At 40.5% G+C, this 17,843-nt stretch overlaps 1 protein-coding gene across 2 annotated transcripts; it reads right to left on the bottom strand.

Moving 5' to 3' along the window:
* Nucleotides 1-95: 95 nt before the first annotated feature.
* Nucleotides 96-17,124, bottom strand: LOC103426699 (topless-related protein 4-like). Of its 2 annotated transcripts, none has more exons than XM_070813818.1 (26): nt 16,937-17,124; nt 16,633-16,766; nt 16,308-16,487; nt 16,060-16,173; nt 15,795-15,953; nt 15,516-15,693; nt 15,306-15,429; nt 14,980-15,092; nt 14,332-14,500; nt 14,092-14,201; nt 5,576-5,645; nt 5,390-5,463; nt 5,124-5,219; nt 4,945-5,040; nt 4,460-4,587; nt 4,119-4,353; nt 3,882-4,043; nt 3,637-3,729; nt 3,253-3,399; nt 2,845-2,949; nt 2,552-2,731; nt 2,067-2,195; nt 1,877-1,972; nt 1,272-1,460; nt 829-995; nt 96-738 (listed from the first exon to the last, which is right to left on the bottom strand). In XM_070813818.1, the coding sequence occupies exons 2-26, from the start codon at nt 16,710-16,712 to the stop codon at nt 540-542; spliced, it is 3,393 nt and encodes a 1,130-aa protein (XP_070669919.1). In that variant the 5' UTR covers nt 16,713-16,766; nt 16,937-17,124; the 3' UTR covers nt 96-539. The 2 variants fall into 2 exon arrangements, with proteins under 2 accessions (XP_070669919.1, XP_028964962.2); XM_029109129.2 differs by having other exon boundaries at nt 16,633-16,728; nt 16,937-17,049.
* Nucleotides 17,125-17,843: the final 719 nt, after the last annotated feature.

Genomic DNA, 17,843 nt, shown 5'->3' with positions numbered 1-17,843 from the left:
TTTTAACAACCAGAATCCCCGGACTTGATGGCTTAGAAGGAAAGGATCAGGAGAGGATCCCTTTCCAATATAGTACACTGCTACACAATGGGAAATAAACAACAACAAAGCCGCTTTCTTATTTATCACCAGAAAAATAAATAAGAGTACAGAAAATAAAATGACTAAATCATATCTGGTTCACAATTAAATTAATTTCTAAGATTCTCAGCAACTTACAGAGAAAAGAAAAGGATAATATAGTCTGGCCCTCCAACCAAACCAACTACCATCTTTTGCTGAACCCCCTCGTCGTCCGATCTCGACCTTTCGCCCGGCGCAGCATTTCTTCGAGACTTCAAACTAAATGAGGGGAATTGCCTCACCTTCAAAGGCCACTATAACGAATTCTACTGGGTTAATCGAAGTATCCTAAAACTATAGTACCTAAATCCAGAGTTTTCCCTCAAAAATATAATATGGTGACATCAGGAACTGGACCATCACGGAAGAGAGAAATGCACCTAAGGTCCTCGGTGGAAGCCATGCACACGGGATTGTCACCTTTGGGGTTGATCTGAAGCGGCTGCTCCAGATGTCGCGCTAGGCCCAGCACCATTTTCGATTGGGGGATTAGTTCCCCACTTTCCTTCTGACTCTAATGGCTCAAGTACATGCACTCCACCGTCTGAAAGTCCTAAGGCAAACTGGTTGGGTTCGGATGGATGTGCCGCAACAACGAGAGGATACACCCTTAAGCTGTTAAATTTGTTGTTAGATATGTTAATTACAAAAGGAAAAAGCAAATACATATGTGGACCTTTGTATTGTATTGACAGGAAAATGTACCTTGGATTTGGAGGTAAATAAGCGGTTGGTAGTATTCGGCATCTCAATCTAAGTGTAAGAGCAGTGAGAACCCCAACACTTCCATCTTCAAAGCTAACATAAATTAACTGGCTATCACAGGAATATACAGCATGTGTGATCGGACCACTAACTTCTCGAGGAACCCACTGTATGAGAAACATAGTTCAACATGTAAGCAGCACTAATTAGACCCCAAATAACAAGGTAAAAGCAAACGATTAAACACACCAGAACATCACAATCACCGCAAAATTCATCTTAAAGCTTGCTAGTGCTCTTACCATATGCAAGCAAAGCATTTATGCCAGTGGCATATATATGCAATGATTAAATTTTAAAGCCTATGCAGCAATTGATTCTTTATAATAAATCAGGATAAAAATATACTCAAAAATAAATTTAAGCACAAAAAGCAATGGCACCTGCTTAAGGCATTCCAATTTTGGTGCTTCATATATGGCTATCTGTGTTTCATGAACTGCCAGCAAATGTGTCTGATCTGAGTGAAACTGAACTCGGGTATCAGAAAGGGGAGCAGCAGCCCGGCCACTAGGCATCTGAAGAAATTTACTAGCCTGCTTCTCCCATCCATCCGTGTTCCAAACACATAACTGCGGCAAAGAGAAACAAAAGCATTGATGACTTAATAACCCAGTATCAACATCAAGAAGAGGAACAGAAAGACTATTGGCTGAACAAAAAAGATTGTCAAATACCGAAAGAATTTTGTAAAGGCCCAAGGCAAGGACTAAGTGAGAAAAAAATTCTAAAGAGATGCACTACAGAAATGCATTTCCTAGTTAGTCACACAAATGAAATGATTTCAAATGAAACGTGAAATTTAACCAGGTTCCAGGGAACCAGGTTTCTATGAAGTTGAAAGTTAAACCATCTGGAAACTACATTGATCCTTTTGGCTTGGCTACTCGTGATAAGTTACTTCTGATAGTCCCCAGTTGAATGCTTAAAGCCTAGTAGCATAGCAAATTGCGTGCATCTAGACTCGCATGTTGTCTAATATTCATACCTGGGAATCAGCCCCCGAAGATACAAGCACATTAAGAGTATGAGAGAAGGCAAGGCCTGTTATTCTTTTCTGATGACCTTTTAGCTTGGTTTTAACCTGTGAAAGGGGAGCATCCAGATTGTAAGCAATCCCCTATTCCAGCTATCATCACAAACTGGCAAAATTAAAGTTCAGAGAACAAAGACCTCACCTCGTCAACCCGTACATTGTAAATCTGGATAGAAGAATCATCCATTCCTATGGCAATGATATTATTGTCTTGAGGATGAAATGCCAGATATGTTGCAGCTGGGGGTGGGGGCATAAATGTTGTCATTGTCTGCAATTCAGACAGCAAGACATTAATACAACAATATAAAACCATAAATGTTGCCATAATTAGGTTTTAATGGTATTTGGGAAATAAGGGTGGGCAAATTGAATATTATGATATAAATTTTCTAGTTTTCAGTAAGTGTGGGAAAGTAGATTGTAGAATGAGCATTGTGAAGGATGGAACAGAATCACCAATTTCAAGCGAGATTGTCTTGTGCACAGCACTATTAAAGGGTTTATAGACAACATCAACAACAAAGCCTTTTCCCACTAAGGGTCGGCTATATTAAAGGGTTTATAGACATGCATATTTAATCAACCAGTACAATACGAGAGAGAAGTTTAGAGGAAACCATCTACCTTAAATGTCATCATATTGAAAAGGGATATTTTCCCCCCTGAAGCTGACATAACATAAGAGTCGTTCTTTGACAGTGCAAAGCATGGAACAGCATCCTCAGGGTTTGTATCACTTATATCATTAGTCATCAATATTCCACTTGAAGGTTGCCATAATTGCGGTAGACTACTGGCTGTGGCCTACAAGAACAACTTTTTGGTAAATGGAAAACTTAAGGATGCAAAAAAAAAAAAAAAAAAAAAAAAAAAAACATAAATGCAACCATCAGTTTAACTTTTAGGAAATCTAATACCTTTTGTATTCGTTCATTTCTTTGCCATTTCCAGAGCTTGTGTACAGCATTAGATGATAACGCCAACACTGCAAGTCCTGAATTTGTATATATCAATCTAGAAACCTGAAATAATAATCCGTCAGAGCTTCACGATAAAAACATGCATAGTTCTCATGAAAACGTTTTAAAAGAAACAAAAAGCAAATGAATATATTACAGAGATTCACCATGCAGTGATCTTACTAAAATCTCTTAAGGAAATCAGAAATAATTTCAACAGATTAATTTTGCTTTAAGTACAAGTCGCAATAAAAGTCAAGGCACAGTTGTTAAATAGCGAAGGCATAGGAAATATATAATGACTACAAAATATAATGCCATAAAAGCTACAATTCTTAACAATTTAGGACAGAAGAGAATTAATACCCTCATTGCTGTTAAAGTATCAGGGAGCCTCAGAGAGCGGCATTGTGATAGTTCGCTGATTTCAGTCAGTTTCCAAATCCTGGCTTTCTCTACTGACTCATCAGCAATTCTAGGTTTAATGTCGACCAAACTTCTATTGTCATTGTTCTACACAGATCGACAAAGAAAGAGAAGGAGAAGGTTAAACAATCGTATAAAAACACCTTTTTTTACCATTGAAGAAGAAAATTGAACTTCTAGTTTCAAACACATTTCCTATGCATAATAACATACATTTTGATCAGACTGAATATTAAACATAAGTTAAGTTGATGATAATAACATCGTTTAATATAGCATGCTTCCAAAATTTTAGTCACCCATGAGAGAGATCATGACACTCACCAGTCCAACCATGGCTGACACAGGAGCAGCTCGATCTCCAATGCTTGTTCCAATAGGAGTGCTGGAAGGCCCAAATGTTCCTACTGGGGGTGCCTGCATATTAGTGATGCATTTAGCTAACAGATTTTAACAAGGTATGCCAAGTTGAAACAAGCATATAAGTTAAGTTGATGATAATAACAAGGGTGCCTGCATATAAGTTAAGTTGATGATAATAACAAGGTATGCCACGTTGAAACTTTTACCTTCACTGCAGCCGCAGAAGCAGCTCTTGAAGCATCAAATGTGCGACTTTCCACAGTTCTTAGCAACCTAAGTCCATCTGTATTTGCCAGAATTTTAATACCATCGTTCGTTGAGGCAGCTAACAATATTCCTTCCTTGTTAAATCTGATTGTGGGAGAAGCCTGCAGGTTTTTAAGATCATGGTGAGTAATCTGGAAGGAATGGTTTTATTCAGAAAAATAAGTTGTGATGCCTACCGGCAATCCACCATCTGCATCAGTACTCGTCAAAAGGTTAACATTGTCCATGTCCCAAAATTTGACAGTGAACTCATCGCCAGCAGCCAAGAACCGGTTTTTAGTGGTATCAAACTGCACAACCCCAACAGTACGCTTTGCAAGACCATGATAGGTCCGCTTTACAGCTCCTTCACTTTCATTCCACTCCACCAAGTATGAATCCCCTTCTTTATTAGTCCCACACGAGAACAACCTATGTGTTCAGAGAAGATACAAAGACCCATCATAATATAACAGATAAATACTTAATATCACATCACTAATAGAACAATGTCTTTGTAAAGGGTGCAGAAAGTAACCTTGCTCCATCTGCACTGTATGCCATAGTGGTAGATGAATGGCCTGGTGCATCATAGTCAACTCTTGAGCCCACATTATCATACAACCATGCCTTTATTTTCCCATCAGTAGCCGTCGAGAAAATGAACTGGAAAAAGAAACAGTAGGGAATTAAGAACTTTAACACAAACTACAATATAATCATGCAGTCTATGAGACATCAAATCAAGTTGCTAATGACTAAGTCTAAAACAAATTTTGTGAGCCCTTCAAAAAAATTTCCTACTTACTTTATGAGTTAGTTTCCTATTCCCCATTTAGTGAAAGTGTGTCCTAATATCTTTGATTGAAATACATACGGTTAAGTATTAACTGATTCAGATTCTCCATTTAATTTGTACATTACAAAAAAACAGAAACTTTTAGTTTTTTTTTTTTTTTTTTGGTAAAAGAATACCGTTTTTACATTCCATGTTATCAACACTATAACATAAATAGAAAGTACCTGGATATTTTCTTTGTGATGTGGACACACTGAATATACAGGTGCTTCATGGCCCTCAAAAGTATACTGCTTATTCCCAGTGGTTGCATCCCACACCTGCAGAATATTGAACTATCATATCTAACTACAAACTTGAACCTGCAAAATCAAAATAGAATTAGTCAAGTCATAGATCAAACCTTAATGAGTCTATCATCCCCGCAAGTGACAACACACAGCTGTTTGTTTGGATATGAGAAAGCAAGATCATTAACGCTGCCAACATGGGCATCGATCTGAAAACAAGACAAGAACAGCAATGCGTAAGTCAATGTTACCCCCATAAAGGAAAATAAGATGTCCAACAAGAATAGGAAAACATAAGGAGACAAAATATAAACAAAATAAAATAACAAGAGCAAACGACAGAAGACTATCTTCGAAGGGATAGGTTGATGGAATAAACCTCCAGGTGATTTCGTAACTCATCAACACCATGGTAGGAATATATGTGTACAATGTGCTTAGAGTATGCAACACCTGCAGTAGAATTTTGAGTCATCATAACCAGTTTAAGATTCATTTCTTAATTCTTGACAATATTTGAACTAGCATAAGTCTACTTCAGAAAATCCAGGACACAGACACGTACCAAAAAGTGTCCCATCAGGGCTCCACATCACACGGTTGATTGATGCTGTATAATCACTGGCCAAAGATGCCTACAGGACAATGAAGATGGCAATATTATTTCATTATAAGGACTAACAACAACAACAACAACAACAAAGCCTTTTCCCACTAAGTGGGGTCGGCTATATGAATCCTAGAACGCCATTGCGCTCGGTTTTGTGTCATGTCCTCCGTTAGATCCAAGTACTCTAAGTCTTTTCTTAGAGTCACTTCCAAAGTTTTCCTAGGTCTTCCTCTACCCCTTCGGCCCTGAACCTCTGTCCCGTAGTCACATCTTCGAACCGGAGCGTCAGTCGGCCTTCTTTGCACATGTCCAAATCACCAGAGCCGATTTTCTCTCATCTTTCCTACAATTTCGGCTACTCCTACTTTACCTCGGATATCCTCATTCCCAATCTTATCCTTTCTCGTGTGCCCACACATCCCACGAAGCATCCTCATCTCCGCTACACCCATTTTGTGTACGTGTTGATGCTTCACCACCCAACATTCTCTGCCATACACCATCGCTGGCCTTATTGCCGTCCTATAAAATTTTCCCTTGAGCTTCAGTGGCCTACGACGGTCACACAACACGCCGGATGCACTCTTTCCATCCAGCTCGTATTCTATGGTTGAGATCTCCATCTAATTCTCCGTTCTCTTGCAAGATAGATCCTAGGTAACGAAAACGGTCGCTTTTTGTGATCTTCGCTAGATTGCTCCGGTCATTAGTGTGGATAAGTATATAAATGGATAGAGATAGGAAAGCAAACACAAGATGTACGTGGTTCACCCAGATTGGCTACGTCCACGGAATAGAAGAGTTCTCATTAATTGTGAAGGGTTTACACAAGTACATAGGTTCAAGCTCTCCTTTAGTGAGTACGAGTGAATGATTTAGTACAAATGACATTAGGAAATATTGTGGGAGAATGATCTCGTAATCACGAAACTTCTAAGTATCGGAGTGTGGTGTCGTCTTGACTTGCCTTATCTGTCTCATAGGTAGATGTGGCATCTTCTCTGGAAGTACTCTTCCTCCATCCAGGGGTGGTATCTTTAACTGGTGGAGATGCACAAGGTAATGTATCAATTTCACTTGAAGCTTACTTGTAGTTTCAGGCTTGGTCAAGCGCGATACAAACCATGTAGTAGGAGTCCCCCAAGTCGCCGAGCTAGGGGGTCTGCTGAAAGAGGTGACAGACAAGGTAAGCAATCAGAGCTCCGACTGATTGTTCACCTTCTCCCCATCTTGCAGCAGCATGAAGGATAAAGAGAAGAAAAATGAGAAGAGATGATATGAGATACTTTTGCTTTTGAAGAAGTAACTTTCCACAGGCTTATTCTTGAACTGAGCTGGAGGGTTTTCTGGTTTCCTCCAGAGTATAAGGCCGACTGAAGAATTTGAGGGTCAAAACAAGTCCATCAAATCTAGAGTACGTTCCACCCTGCTGATATGGGATACTTTTGCTTTTGACAGAGTAATGGATGTATCGGCACGTGTGCTGTTACGCTTGTCTCCACATGCTTCCTTGTATCCTTCGCACTTGCCCTATCTGTTCCTCAAGCAGATGCGGAATCTTCCCTGGAAACATAAGATGTTGAAGATGAGTACTCGAGAGCAATGCCAGGTAAGTAATCAGGTAAGGGGTTCCAGGCAGTCAGTTCCTGGCTGGAAGCTTGATTCCAAGTGCTGACTGATTGCTCTCTTTCTCCTTGTCTTGCAGGTAAAAACAAGGCCAAAAGAAAAAACAGGGAAAAAGCATGATATGGGATACTCTTGCTTTTAACCCTGATGATATGAGATATTCTTGCTCTAGTATAGCTTGTTTGCAGAGGTATTATCGGGGGGAAAGAAAGCTGAATATTTCGAAAGGCTTTGTTGGGAGTGCCCTCTCAGATATGATGAAGGGTTGAGCATTTTTGCAGGTCTGCCTGTCCGTTGGGGATGAAGGTCGACATATATAGGAGTCTCCCTAACAACAAGTAGTAATGCTATTCCTTTACCCTGCTTGGTCATAGCACGGTAGTGGGAGCTGCCAGTTTCACATGTTTTAACTCTGTCAGAGCACTTTGAAAAAGTGGTCTGTGGTATCTGGCTCTCGAGATTCGGAGAACGATGCCTCTTCGATTTTTGAGAAAGTAATCATGCTGGGGGTCTGACTCTCGAGATTCGGAGAGCAGTGTCTCTTCGATTTTTGAGGAAGTAATCATGTTGGGAGTCTGGCTCTCGAGATTCGGAGGGCGGTGCCTCTTCGATTTTAGAGCAAGCAATCTTGTTGGGAGTGTTGTCTCGAATGTGAGTAAAGGTTGGACATGTTTGCTAGTCTACCTTGCCACGAAGCACAAAGGTTGACACACAGGGACTTTCCAATTATCCAGCAATGGTACTGTTCCTTTACCCTCACTTCGATTTTGAGAAAGTAGTCATGTTGGGAGTCTGGCTCTCGAGATTCGGAGGACGGTGCCTCTTCGATTTTGGAGCAAGCAATCTTGTTGGGACTGTTTTCTCGAATGTGAGTAAAGGTTGGGCATGTTTGCTAGTCTACCTTGCCACGAAGCACAGAGGTTGACACACAGGGACTTTCCAATTATCCAGCAGTGGTACTGTTCCTTTACCCTTGTGGGTAATAATATGGTAGCTAGACCTTCAAAATTTATGTGTCTAAACTTTGTTAGTGCTGTTTCTTTGCTATTCTTTTACCTTTCTTGGTCAGAGCGATGTAGTGGGAGCTGCAAGCTTCACGTGCTCAACTTTGGCAGAGAACTTTGGCAAAGTGATCTGTGGTACCCATGAGTTATTGTTGCGTGTGGGAAGTGGGTGATTGAACAGTAAGATTCATGTGTTTTCTACTTCACCAGAAGTCTTCGACAGAATGCCCATAATTTCTGCAAAGCTGAGTGTGCGTGTGACAGGTGCTGACAAGGCTAGAAAAGTAGGTGCCTCTTCGATTTCTGAGATCGGCCCTCGTGGTCTCTGAGCAGCCCAGCTTTTGAGAAAGCGAGCGCCTCTTCGATTGATTCCGAGAACGGTGCCTCACCGATTTTTGAGAAAGCAATCATGCTGGGGGTCTGGCTCTCGAGATTCGGGGAGCAGTGTCTCTTCGATTTTTGAGAAAGTAATCATGTTGGGAGAGTGGCTCTCGAGATTCGGAGGGCGGTGCCTCTTCGATTTTGGAGCAAGCAATCTTGTTGGGAGTGTTTTCTCGAATGTGAGTAAAGGTTGGGCATGTTTGCTAGTCTACCTTGCCACGAAGCACAGAGGTTGATACACAGGGACTTTCCAATTATCCAGCAATGGTACTGTTCCTTTACCCTCTCTTCGATTTTTAAGAAAGTAGTCATGTTGGGAGTCTGGCTCTTTAGATTCGGAGGACGGTGCCTCTTCGATTTTGGAGCAAGCAATCTTATTGGGAGTGTTTTCTCGAATGTGAGTAAAGGTTGGGCATGTTTGCTAGTCTACCTTACCACGAAGCACAGAGGTTGACATACATGGACTTTCCAATTATCCAGCAGTGGTACTGTTCCTTTACCCTTGTGGGTAATAATATGGTAGCTAGACCTTCAAAATTTATGGGTCTAAACTTTGTTAGTGCTGTTTCTTTGCTATTCTTTTACCCTTCTTGGTCAGAGCGATGTAGTGGGAGCTGCAAGCTTCACGTGCTCAACTTTGGCAGAGAATTTTGGCAAAGTTATCTGTGGTACCCATGAGCTATTGTTGCGTGTGGGAAGTGGGTGATTGAACAGTAAGATTCATGTGTTTTCTACTTCCCCAGAAGTCTTTGACAGAATGCCCATAATTTCCGCAAAGCTGAGTGTGCGTGTGACAGGTGCTGACAAGGCTGGAAAAGTAGGTGCCTCTTCGATTTCTGAGATCGGCCCTCGTGGTCTCTAGGGAGCCCAGCTTTTGAGAAAGCGAGCGCCTCTTCGATTTCTGAGATCGGCCTTCGTGGTCTTTGAGCAGCCCAACTTTTGAGAAAGCAAACGGCTCTTCGATTTCTGAGATCAACCCTCGTGATCTCTAAGCAGCCCAACTTTTGAGAAAGCAAACGCCTCTTCGATTTCTGAGCAGGCGCCTCTTTGATTTCTGAAGCTCCGTCGAGTGCAGATTTTTATAGGGGCTGGCATTAAGTTCCAAAGCACACTTGAATCTCCACCAGTAGAAGCTTCATTCTTGCACTTCTAAGATCTTGATTTGTCCGACCTCTTCTCTCTTCAACACCTTTGAAAATGTCTGGCCCCTCCGACCGTCGTTTTGACTTGAACCTTGTTGAAGAGGCAGCCCCGCCTTCTCCAGACAACATATGGCGCCCATCCTTCGTCTCCCCAACTGGTCCTCTTACCGTTGGGGATTCCGTGATGAAGAATGATATGACCGCTGCGGTGGTGGCCAGGAACCTTCTCACTCCCAAAGATAACAGACTACTTTCCAAACGGTCTGATGAGTTAGCTGTTAAGGATTCGCTGGCTCTCAGTGTTCAGTGTGCAGGTTCTGTGTCTAATATGGCCCAACGCCTATTTGCTCGAACCCGCCAAGTTGAATCATTGGCGGCTGAAGTGATGAGTCTCAAACAGGAGATTAGAGGGCTCAAGCATGAGAATAAACAGTTGCACCGGCTCGCACATGACTATGCTACAAACATGAAGAGGAAGCTTGACCAGATGAAGGAAACTGATGGTCAGGTTTTACTTGATCATCAAAGATTTGTGGGTTTGTTCCAAAGGCATTTATTGCCTTCGTCTTCTGGGGCTGTACCGCGTAATGAAGCTCCAAATGATCAACCTCTGATGCCTCCTCCTTCTAGGGTTTTGTCCAGTACTGAGGCTCCAAATGATCCCCCTCCGGTGCCTTCTCTTTCTGGGGCTCTACCGACTGCTGAGACTTCTCCTAAGCAACCTTTGTGAAGGCTCCCTCTTGTGTGTTTATTTTGACTCATGTATATGTACATATTTGTAGTTTATCGGGGATATCAATAAATAAGCTTTCCTTCATTTCAACGTATTGTGTTAAATACACCAAAGCCTTCTTCGCTAAGTTCTTTGAATTTTCTTTTGTTGAAGCTTGTATGTTGAAGCTTTCTGAGTGGAGCATGTAGGTTGGGGTAGTGTTCCCTTAATTTCCCGAGTGAGGAAAACTTCTTGGTTGGAGACTTGGAAAATCCAAGTCACTGAGTGGGATCGGCTATATGAATCTTAGAACGCCATTGTGCTCGATCCTGTGTCATGTCCTTCGTTAGATCCAAGTACTCTAAGTCTTTTCTTAGAGTCTCTTCCAAAGTTTTCCTAGGTCTTCCTCTACCCCTTCGGCCCTGAACCTCTGTCCCATAGTCGCATCTTCTAATCGGAGCGTCAGTAGGCCTTCTTTGCACATGTCCAAACCACCGTAACCGATTTTCTCTCATCTTTCCTTCAATTTCGGCTACTCCTACTTTACCCCGGATATCCTCATTCCTAATCTTATCCTTTCTCGTGTGCCCACACATCCAACGAAGCATCCTCATCTCCGCTACACCCATTTTGTGTACGTGTTGATGTTTCACTGCCCAACATTCTGTGCCATACAGCATCGCCGGCCTTATTGCCGTCCTATAAAATTTTCCCTTGAGCTTCAGTGGCATACGGCGGTCACACAACACGCCGGATGCACTCTTCCACTTCATCCATCCAGCTTGTATTCTATGGTTGAGATCTCCATCTAATTCTCCGTTCTTTTGCAAGATAGATCCTAGGTAACGAAAACGGTCGCTCTTTGGTATTTCTTGATCTCCGATCCTCACCCCTAACTCGTTTTGGCCTCCATTTGCACTGAACTTGCACTCCATATATTCTGTCTTTGATCGGCTTAGGCGAAGACCTTTAGATTCCAACACTTCTCTCCAAAGGTTAAGCTTTGCATTTACCCCTTCCTGAGTTTCATCTATCAACACTATATCGTCTGCGAAAAGCATACACCAAGGAATATCATCTTGAATATGTCCTGTTAACTCATCCATTACCAACGCAAAAAGGTAAGGACTTAAGGATGAGCCTTGATGTAATCCTACAGTTATGGGAAAGCTTTCGGTTTGTCCTTCATGAGTTCTTACGGCAGTCTTTGCTCCTTCATACATATCCTTTATAGCTTGGATATATGCTACTCGTACTCCTTTCTTCTCTAAAATCCTCCAAAGAATGTCTCTTGGGACCCTATCATACGCTTTTTCCAAATCTATAAAGACCATGTGTAAATCCTTTTTCCCATCTCTATATCTTTCCATCAATCTTCGTAAGAGATAGATTGCCTCCATGGTTGAGCGCCCTGGCATGAACCCGAATTGGTTGTCCGAAACCCGTGTCTCTTGCCTCAATCTATGCTCAATGACTCTCTCCCAGAGCTTCATTGTATGACTCATTAGCTTAATACCCCTATAGTTCATGCAATTTTGTACGTCGCCCTTATTCTTGTAGATAGGCACCAAAGTGCTCGTTCGCCACTCATTTGGCATCTTCTTCGTTTTCAAAATCCTATTGAAAAGGTCAGTGAGCCATGTTATACCTGTCTCTCCCAAAACTTTCCACACTTCGATTGGTATATCGTCTGGGCCTATTGCTTTTCTATGCTTCATCTTCTTCAAAGCTACAACCACTTCTTCCTTCCGGATTCGACGATAAAAGGAGTAGTTTCTACACTCTTCTGAGTTACTCAACTCCCCTAAAGAAGCATTCCTTTCATGTCCTTCATTGAAAAGATTATGAAAATAACCTCTCCATCTGTCTTTAACCGCGTTCTCTGTAGCAAGAACTTTTCCATCCTCATCCTTGATGCACCTCACTTGGTTTAGGTCCCTTGTCTTCTTTTCCCTTGCTCTAGCTAGTTTATAGATATCCAACTCTCCTTCTTTGGTATCTAGTCGTTTATACATATCGTCGTAAACCGCTACCTTAGCTTCTCTGACAGCTTTCTTCGCCTCTTGCTTCGCTTTTCTATACCTTTCACCATTTTCATCGGTCCTCTCCTTGTATAAGGCTTTACAACATTCCTTCTTAGCCTTCACCTTTGTTTGTACCTCCTCATTCCACCACCAAGATTCCTTTTGGTGTGGGGCAAAGCCCTTGGACTCTCCTAATACCTCTTTTGCTACTTTTCGGATACAACTAGCCATGGAATCCCACATTTGGCTAGCTTCCCCCTCTCTATCCCACACACATTGGGTGATTACCTTCTCTTTGAAAATGGCTTGTTTTTCTTCTTTTAGATTCCACCATCTAGTTCTTGGGCACTTCCAAGTCTTGTTCTTTTGTCTTACTCTTTTGATATGTACATCCATCACCAACAAGCGATGTTGATTAGCCACGCTCTCTCCTGGTATAACTTTGCAATCCTTACAAGTTATACGATCCCCTTTCCTCATTAGAAGAAAATCTATTTGTGTTTTTGACGACCCACTCTTGTAGGTGATCACATGTTCTTCTCTCTTCTTAAAGAAGGTGTTGGCTAAGAAGAGATCATATGCCATTGCAAAATCCAAGATAGCTTCCCCATCCTCGTTTCTCTCCCCAAAACCATGGCCACCATGAAAACCTCCATAGTTGCCTGTCTCCCTGCCCACGTGTCCATTTAAATCTCCTCCTATAAATAACTTCTCCGTCTGAGCAATTCCTTGCACCAAGTCTCCAAGATCTTCCCAAAATTTCTCCTTCGAACTCGTATCCAACCCTACTTGAGGTGCGTACGCACTAATCACATTGATAAGTTCTTGTCCTATTACAATCTTGATTGCCATAATTCTATCTCCTACCCTCTTGACATCTACAACATCTTGTACCAAGGTCTTGTCCACGATGATGCCAACACCGTTTCTCGTTCTATTTGTGCCCGAATACCAAAGTTTAAACCCTGAGTTTTCTAGATCCTTTGCCTTACTACCAACCCACTTAGTTTCTTGTAGGCACATAATATTTATCCTTCTCCTCACCATAACTTCCACTACTTCCATAGATTTTCCCGTTAAGGTTCCTATATTCCACGTTCCTAAACGCATTTTGCTCTCTTGAACTCTACCCTTCTGTCCTAGCTTCTTCACCCTCCCCCGTCTAATAGGATCAAAGTACTTCTTTTGTGTGTCCCGGGTAAAGTTGATAGGAGCATATGCTCCCAAACAACTTTGAGTGGAGTCGTTCGAAAAGAAGTTTCTATGACCCCCTTGCTCATTTAACACTGCATCCGGGTGCCGATGGAGATACAGCGACCCTTGCTCACTTATCACTGTGCTCGGGCCACACAGCGCGCCACTTACGGGTGACGCCCTAGCTTTAGCGCGATTTTGTTCTGGATTCATTTTCATAAGGATTCGACGTGATCATGGAGTGCCGGCTGTCGACTACCTGACGCCCTCCCCCTCCTCCTTTATCCGGGCTTGGGACCGGCCATGTAAGACATAGGCGGAGTTATTTCATTATAAGGACTACTTAAAAAAAAATCCATACGATACTACAGAATATCAAAAGCCAAACCTGCAGTGCCCCTGAACATGCTCCAAGGTCCCAGACTTTGAAGTTCTTAATATCAATCTTTTCTTGGCTTGGTAGCTTATATATCATGACATCGCCCGTGTTTGTTCCAACTGAAATGATAAAATTGCTTATTACTATAAGAAAAGCTATAATTCAACATTTGAAAGAACGAAATAAAAAATATATACAAAAACAATATTTTACAACGAGTGGAATGGAGATCAGCTCTCTGGAGCTTACCAAGAAGTAAAATTTGTTGCACCGGGTGGAAATCCATACTCTTGACAGTTGAACCTGGACTTAAAGTCATAACAACAGACCTGGGCAAGTCATCAGAAGAGTAGGAACTCTGACCATGGCTCTGATTAGGATATGCAACAGGCAGCATATTTACTGGCAGATTATTGGCCTGTTAGAAATTGAGTTAATATAGAATCGATTATATACATTAAGAAATTGAAACTTAAAAATTTTCTGTAAAATAAAGCTATACAGATCTTTGGCATAAAACTTGTGACTGCTCATAAAAAAGGGAACCGGAGGACCATTTGCATCATGTTTATAAGAATAAATTTCTTTTAATTCCGTTATGCATACTTCCTCATCAGCCATGTTCTAGTATTTTGCATAATCTAAACTTACCATTTGTTACCGACCTTTTGAAGGAACAATTTCTCTACCTACCTTTTATGAAACAATATGTTAAGGAAATTGAATTTGAATAACTGAAATAAATTTATTTCTTTAAAACTGAAATAAATTTATTTCTTTATATTACAGAGTCAAAAGAATATACATCAAAAGAAAGGCAAACTTCAGATTTAGCAATATAACTCAGACTTCCATCAGATAAATCAGAATATGCAAAAATTAAGGATAGATTTATACTTCATCCGTTATCCCGAAAGGTCTTGATCTCTTTAGAATGTGCTCAGAATCTGCTGTTTGATAGTCCATAGTTGGGTTACCGGTAGGAGGAGTTCTAGGGCGCTTCAAGATGGCTGCAATGATGGTAAATATATTACACGAGAAAAACAGTTGCAAATTTAAGAAAATTACTACAATAGCAAAAAACATGTTAAATAGGAGAACAAAAAGAATAAAGCTAACATGTCATATAAAAATTTCAGACAAAAGAACAATACAAGCTAACCATAAGAAAATGTCAAACTTCATCGCTAAATGCTCCAGAAACATTCATTTTGCTATAGTACCTGCAGTGTTAGCTGCGGCCAACCCAAGAGGCCCAGCAGAAGCTGAGGGATGAGGTACAGGTGATGGATTTGCCATCCATCCAGCAAGAGATGTTGGAAGAGCAGCTGGTGTGGGCTGAAAGGGCTACATACATATACACACAGAGTCAGTCTTCAACTTAGAGACAGTTTGACCTCATATCAAAACAATATATTTGGTGTTCTACCTACCCCATGAGCACCCAATGGAGGGAAACCCCCTGTCTTAGGGACTGCCCCCATTAAGTGATTAGTGACAGGAGATGGAGCCCTGGTACCATTTGGTTGTCCACAACTGTGGTCTACAAACAGGGTCTTTATGTCTGGATTAGACCTTGGGTTCTTACAAAGCTGATGCTGCCAGTTTAAACTGCAGTTTTCATGACACAAAATTTAGGTAACCAGATATCTTAAAATTAAAGCAAGAAAAAATGTAGTCTCAGACACAGGAGGCAGAAGCTTCTCAAAAACCTCTGATTAATAAGAGTACGCAGTCTCGAGTTCTTCAGGGTAGGAAATTGAAGTTTATCACGAAACAATGGGTTAGCCTCTATTAACTTTTTCAGTTCAGCAAGCATTATACTCCTTGCAGACTTAGTATCACCATATTTAGATAACTGTTCATTATCCCTGAAAAGTAATGCATGCCCAAATACATGTCAGGTCATAGAGATTACAGAAACGTGAACTAGCCGCCTATAACAACTGTCAACAGCACAAGACAATTTGTTCTCACCTAAAGTTTTCCAAAGTCAACAACTGTGTAATTTCCTTAAAAAGTTCCTCATTAAATGCTGCAAAAACTTTCAAGTCCTTAACTAAAATGTCCACAGCTTTTGCTCGATCCCGCCTACAACAATCATTTATTCAGTTTTGAATCATATGGGGCAAAAAAAAAAATATAACTTTAAATGGAGTAAATTAATCGACATGGATTAAACCATAACGCCAATTTGATTAGAAACAACAATCCAAAACACGTACTTGTCTAAAGCTTCAAGGTACTTCTGCTTGCGAATCTCAAAGAAAATCTTCATAGAGTATCGATTATCATCAACCTTCGTGAAACCAGACAAATACTTTTCCACCTCCTCCCACTCTCCATTTGTCACCATGTCCTCAAAGTACCTCATGTTAAAGAAAAACCCTGACTCTTGCTCCAACCTCCACACCCACAACAATCACAGCAAAATTAATCGAAAATCGAAACAAATTAAACTAAATTAAAACCACCTAACAAACATACAGTTATATATAAATATCCATAAATTAATACAAAAAAATAATAAAGTACATAAATTGAGCATACTTGTGAACACTGTCTTTGAATTTCTCTTCATCCAAAAACTGAAGTATGAGAAAAACGAGCTCTCTGCTAAGCGAGGACATCGTCGTCCCTGAACTCCTGCCAAAACCCTAATTTAGGCAAAGATCTAAACCCTCCTGCTCCAATTCACCAATACAACAACTCAAAATTTCCAATATTTCACACAAAATTCAAATAATTCAACATATAATTTTCAGTTCCGAAAATCAATCAACAAAAGAATAAAAGCTCAAAAATTTGGAAAATTAACGAAATCCGAGGAAAAATGAGAAGGAAAAGGAGGTACCTTAATGATATCGATGGCTCAGATCGGAGGGCTTGAAAGCTTTCTCTCTCTAGTTTCTCTCTCTAGCTCTCTTTGTTTTGGTGCTTTGGAGTCAGGTATTTATATGGAGAAGGAGAAGAAGAAAGAAGAAGATAGAGATTAGGGATTTGGAGGAGAAAAAAGGTTTAGAGAGAGAAACGATAGCAGACAAATAAAATAGCGTGAACGAGATGAGATGTATTTAGACTGATAAGCGGAGTGATAGGTCCATCTGCTTATATTAGAGTGCGTATCACCTTATAATCGTGTATCACCTTATACAACTGATAAGCCTATCTGCTTATGCGCTTCATGTATAACGCTAGATTTGGAGTTATTTTCGGCTGGATTTGCGCAGCCTTAGTTGTAAATTTGTAAATAATAATTATTAAAAATTAAGGTAGTACTAAAAATAAAATTACCAAAAATTTCTATCCGACAAAAACAAAATTTCTAAATTATTGTTAATCTAAATTATACAATATTTTCACTTAGTACTACGGTCTAGTAGTATTCCTAGGGTTGAATTTTTTTGCCAAATTGTCGTGTTTGTGTCAATTGGTAATTGTACGGTATTATACCGTACCAAAATTTCATGGTACAGTATTAATAATGGATACCATTACTACGGTATTACCGTACCGTACTGAAAATACAATATAATATATAAATTATAAATTATATAATAGATAATTATATAACACATATTTATAATATTCCAATAATTTGAAAATAAAACCCTACTTATATTAGTATTGTTGTTGGTGACTTTGATCTCTTGAAATGGTGGAAATCAAACACAAAAGAGTTCCTAATTCTTTCACAAATAGCCAAGATATCTTTGTAAACCCCACTTCTACCGTTGCTAGTGAAAATGCATTTAGCCTAG

Source organism: Malus domestica, chromosome 02 (assembly GCF_042453785.1).
Source record: "Malus domestica chromosome 02, GDT2T_hap1".
Lineage (NCBI taxonomy): Eukaryota > Viridiplantae > Streptophyta > Magnoliopsida > Rosales > Rosaceae > Malus > Malus domestica.
This window is presented reverse-complemented; position numbering and strand designations above follow the sequence as displayed.

Bases quoted from the DNA above. Each gene is read 5' to 3' on its own strand.
- LOC103426699 (XM_070813818.1), bottom strand. From the start codon at position 16,712: ATGTCCTCGCTTAGCAGAGAGCTCGTTTTTCTCATACTTCAGTTTTTG. The intron at 15,954-16,059 runs GTGAGAACAAAT...ATTACTTTTCAG, and splicing joins TTGACTTTGGAAAACTTTAG to GGATAATGAACAGTTATCTA. The intron at 3,400-3,636 runs GTGAGTGTCATG...CGATCTGTGTAG, and splicing joins TGTCAGCCATGGTTGGACTG to AACAATGACAATAGAAGTTT.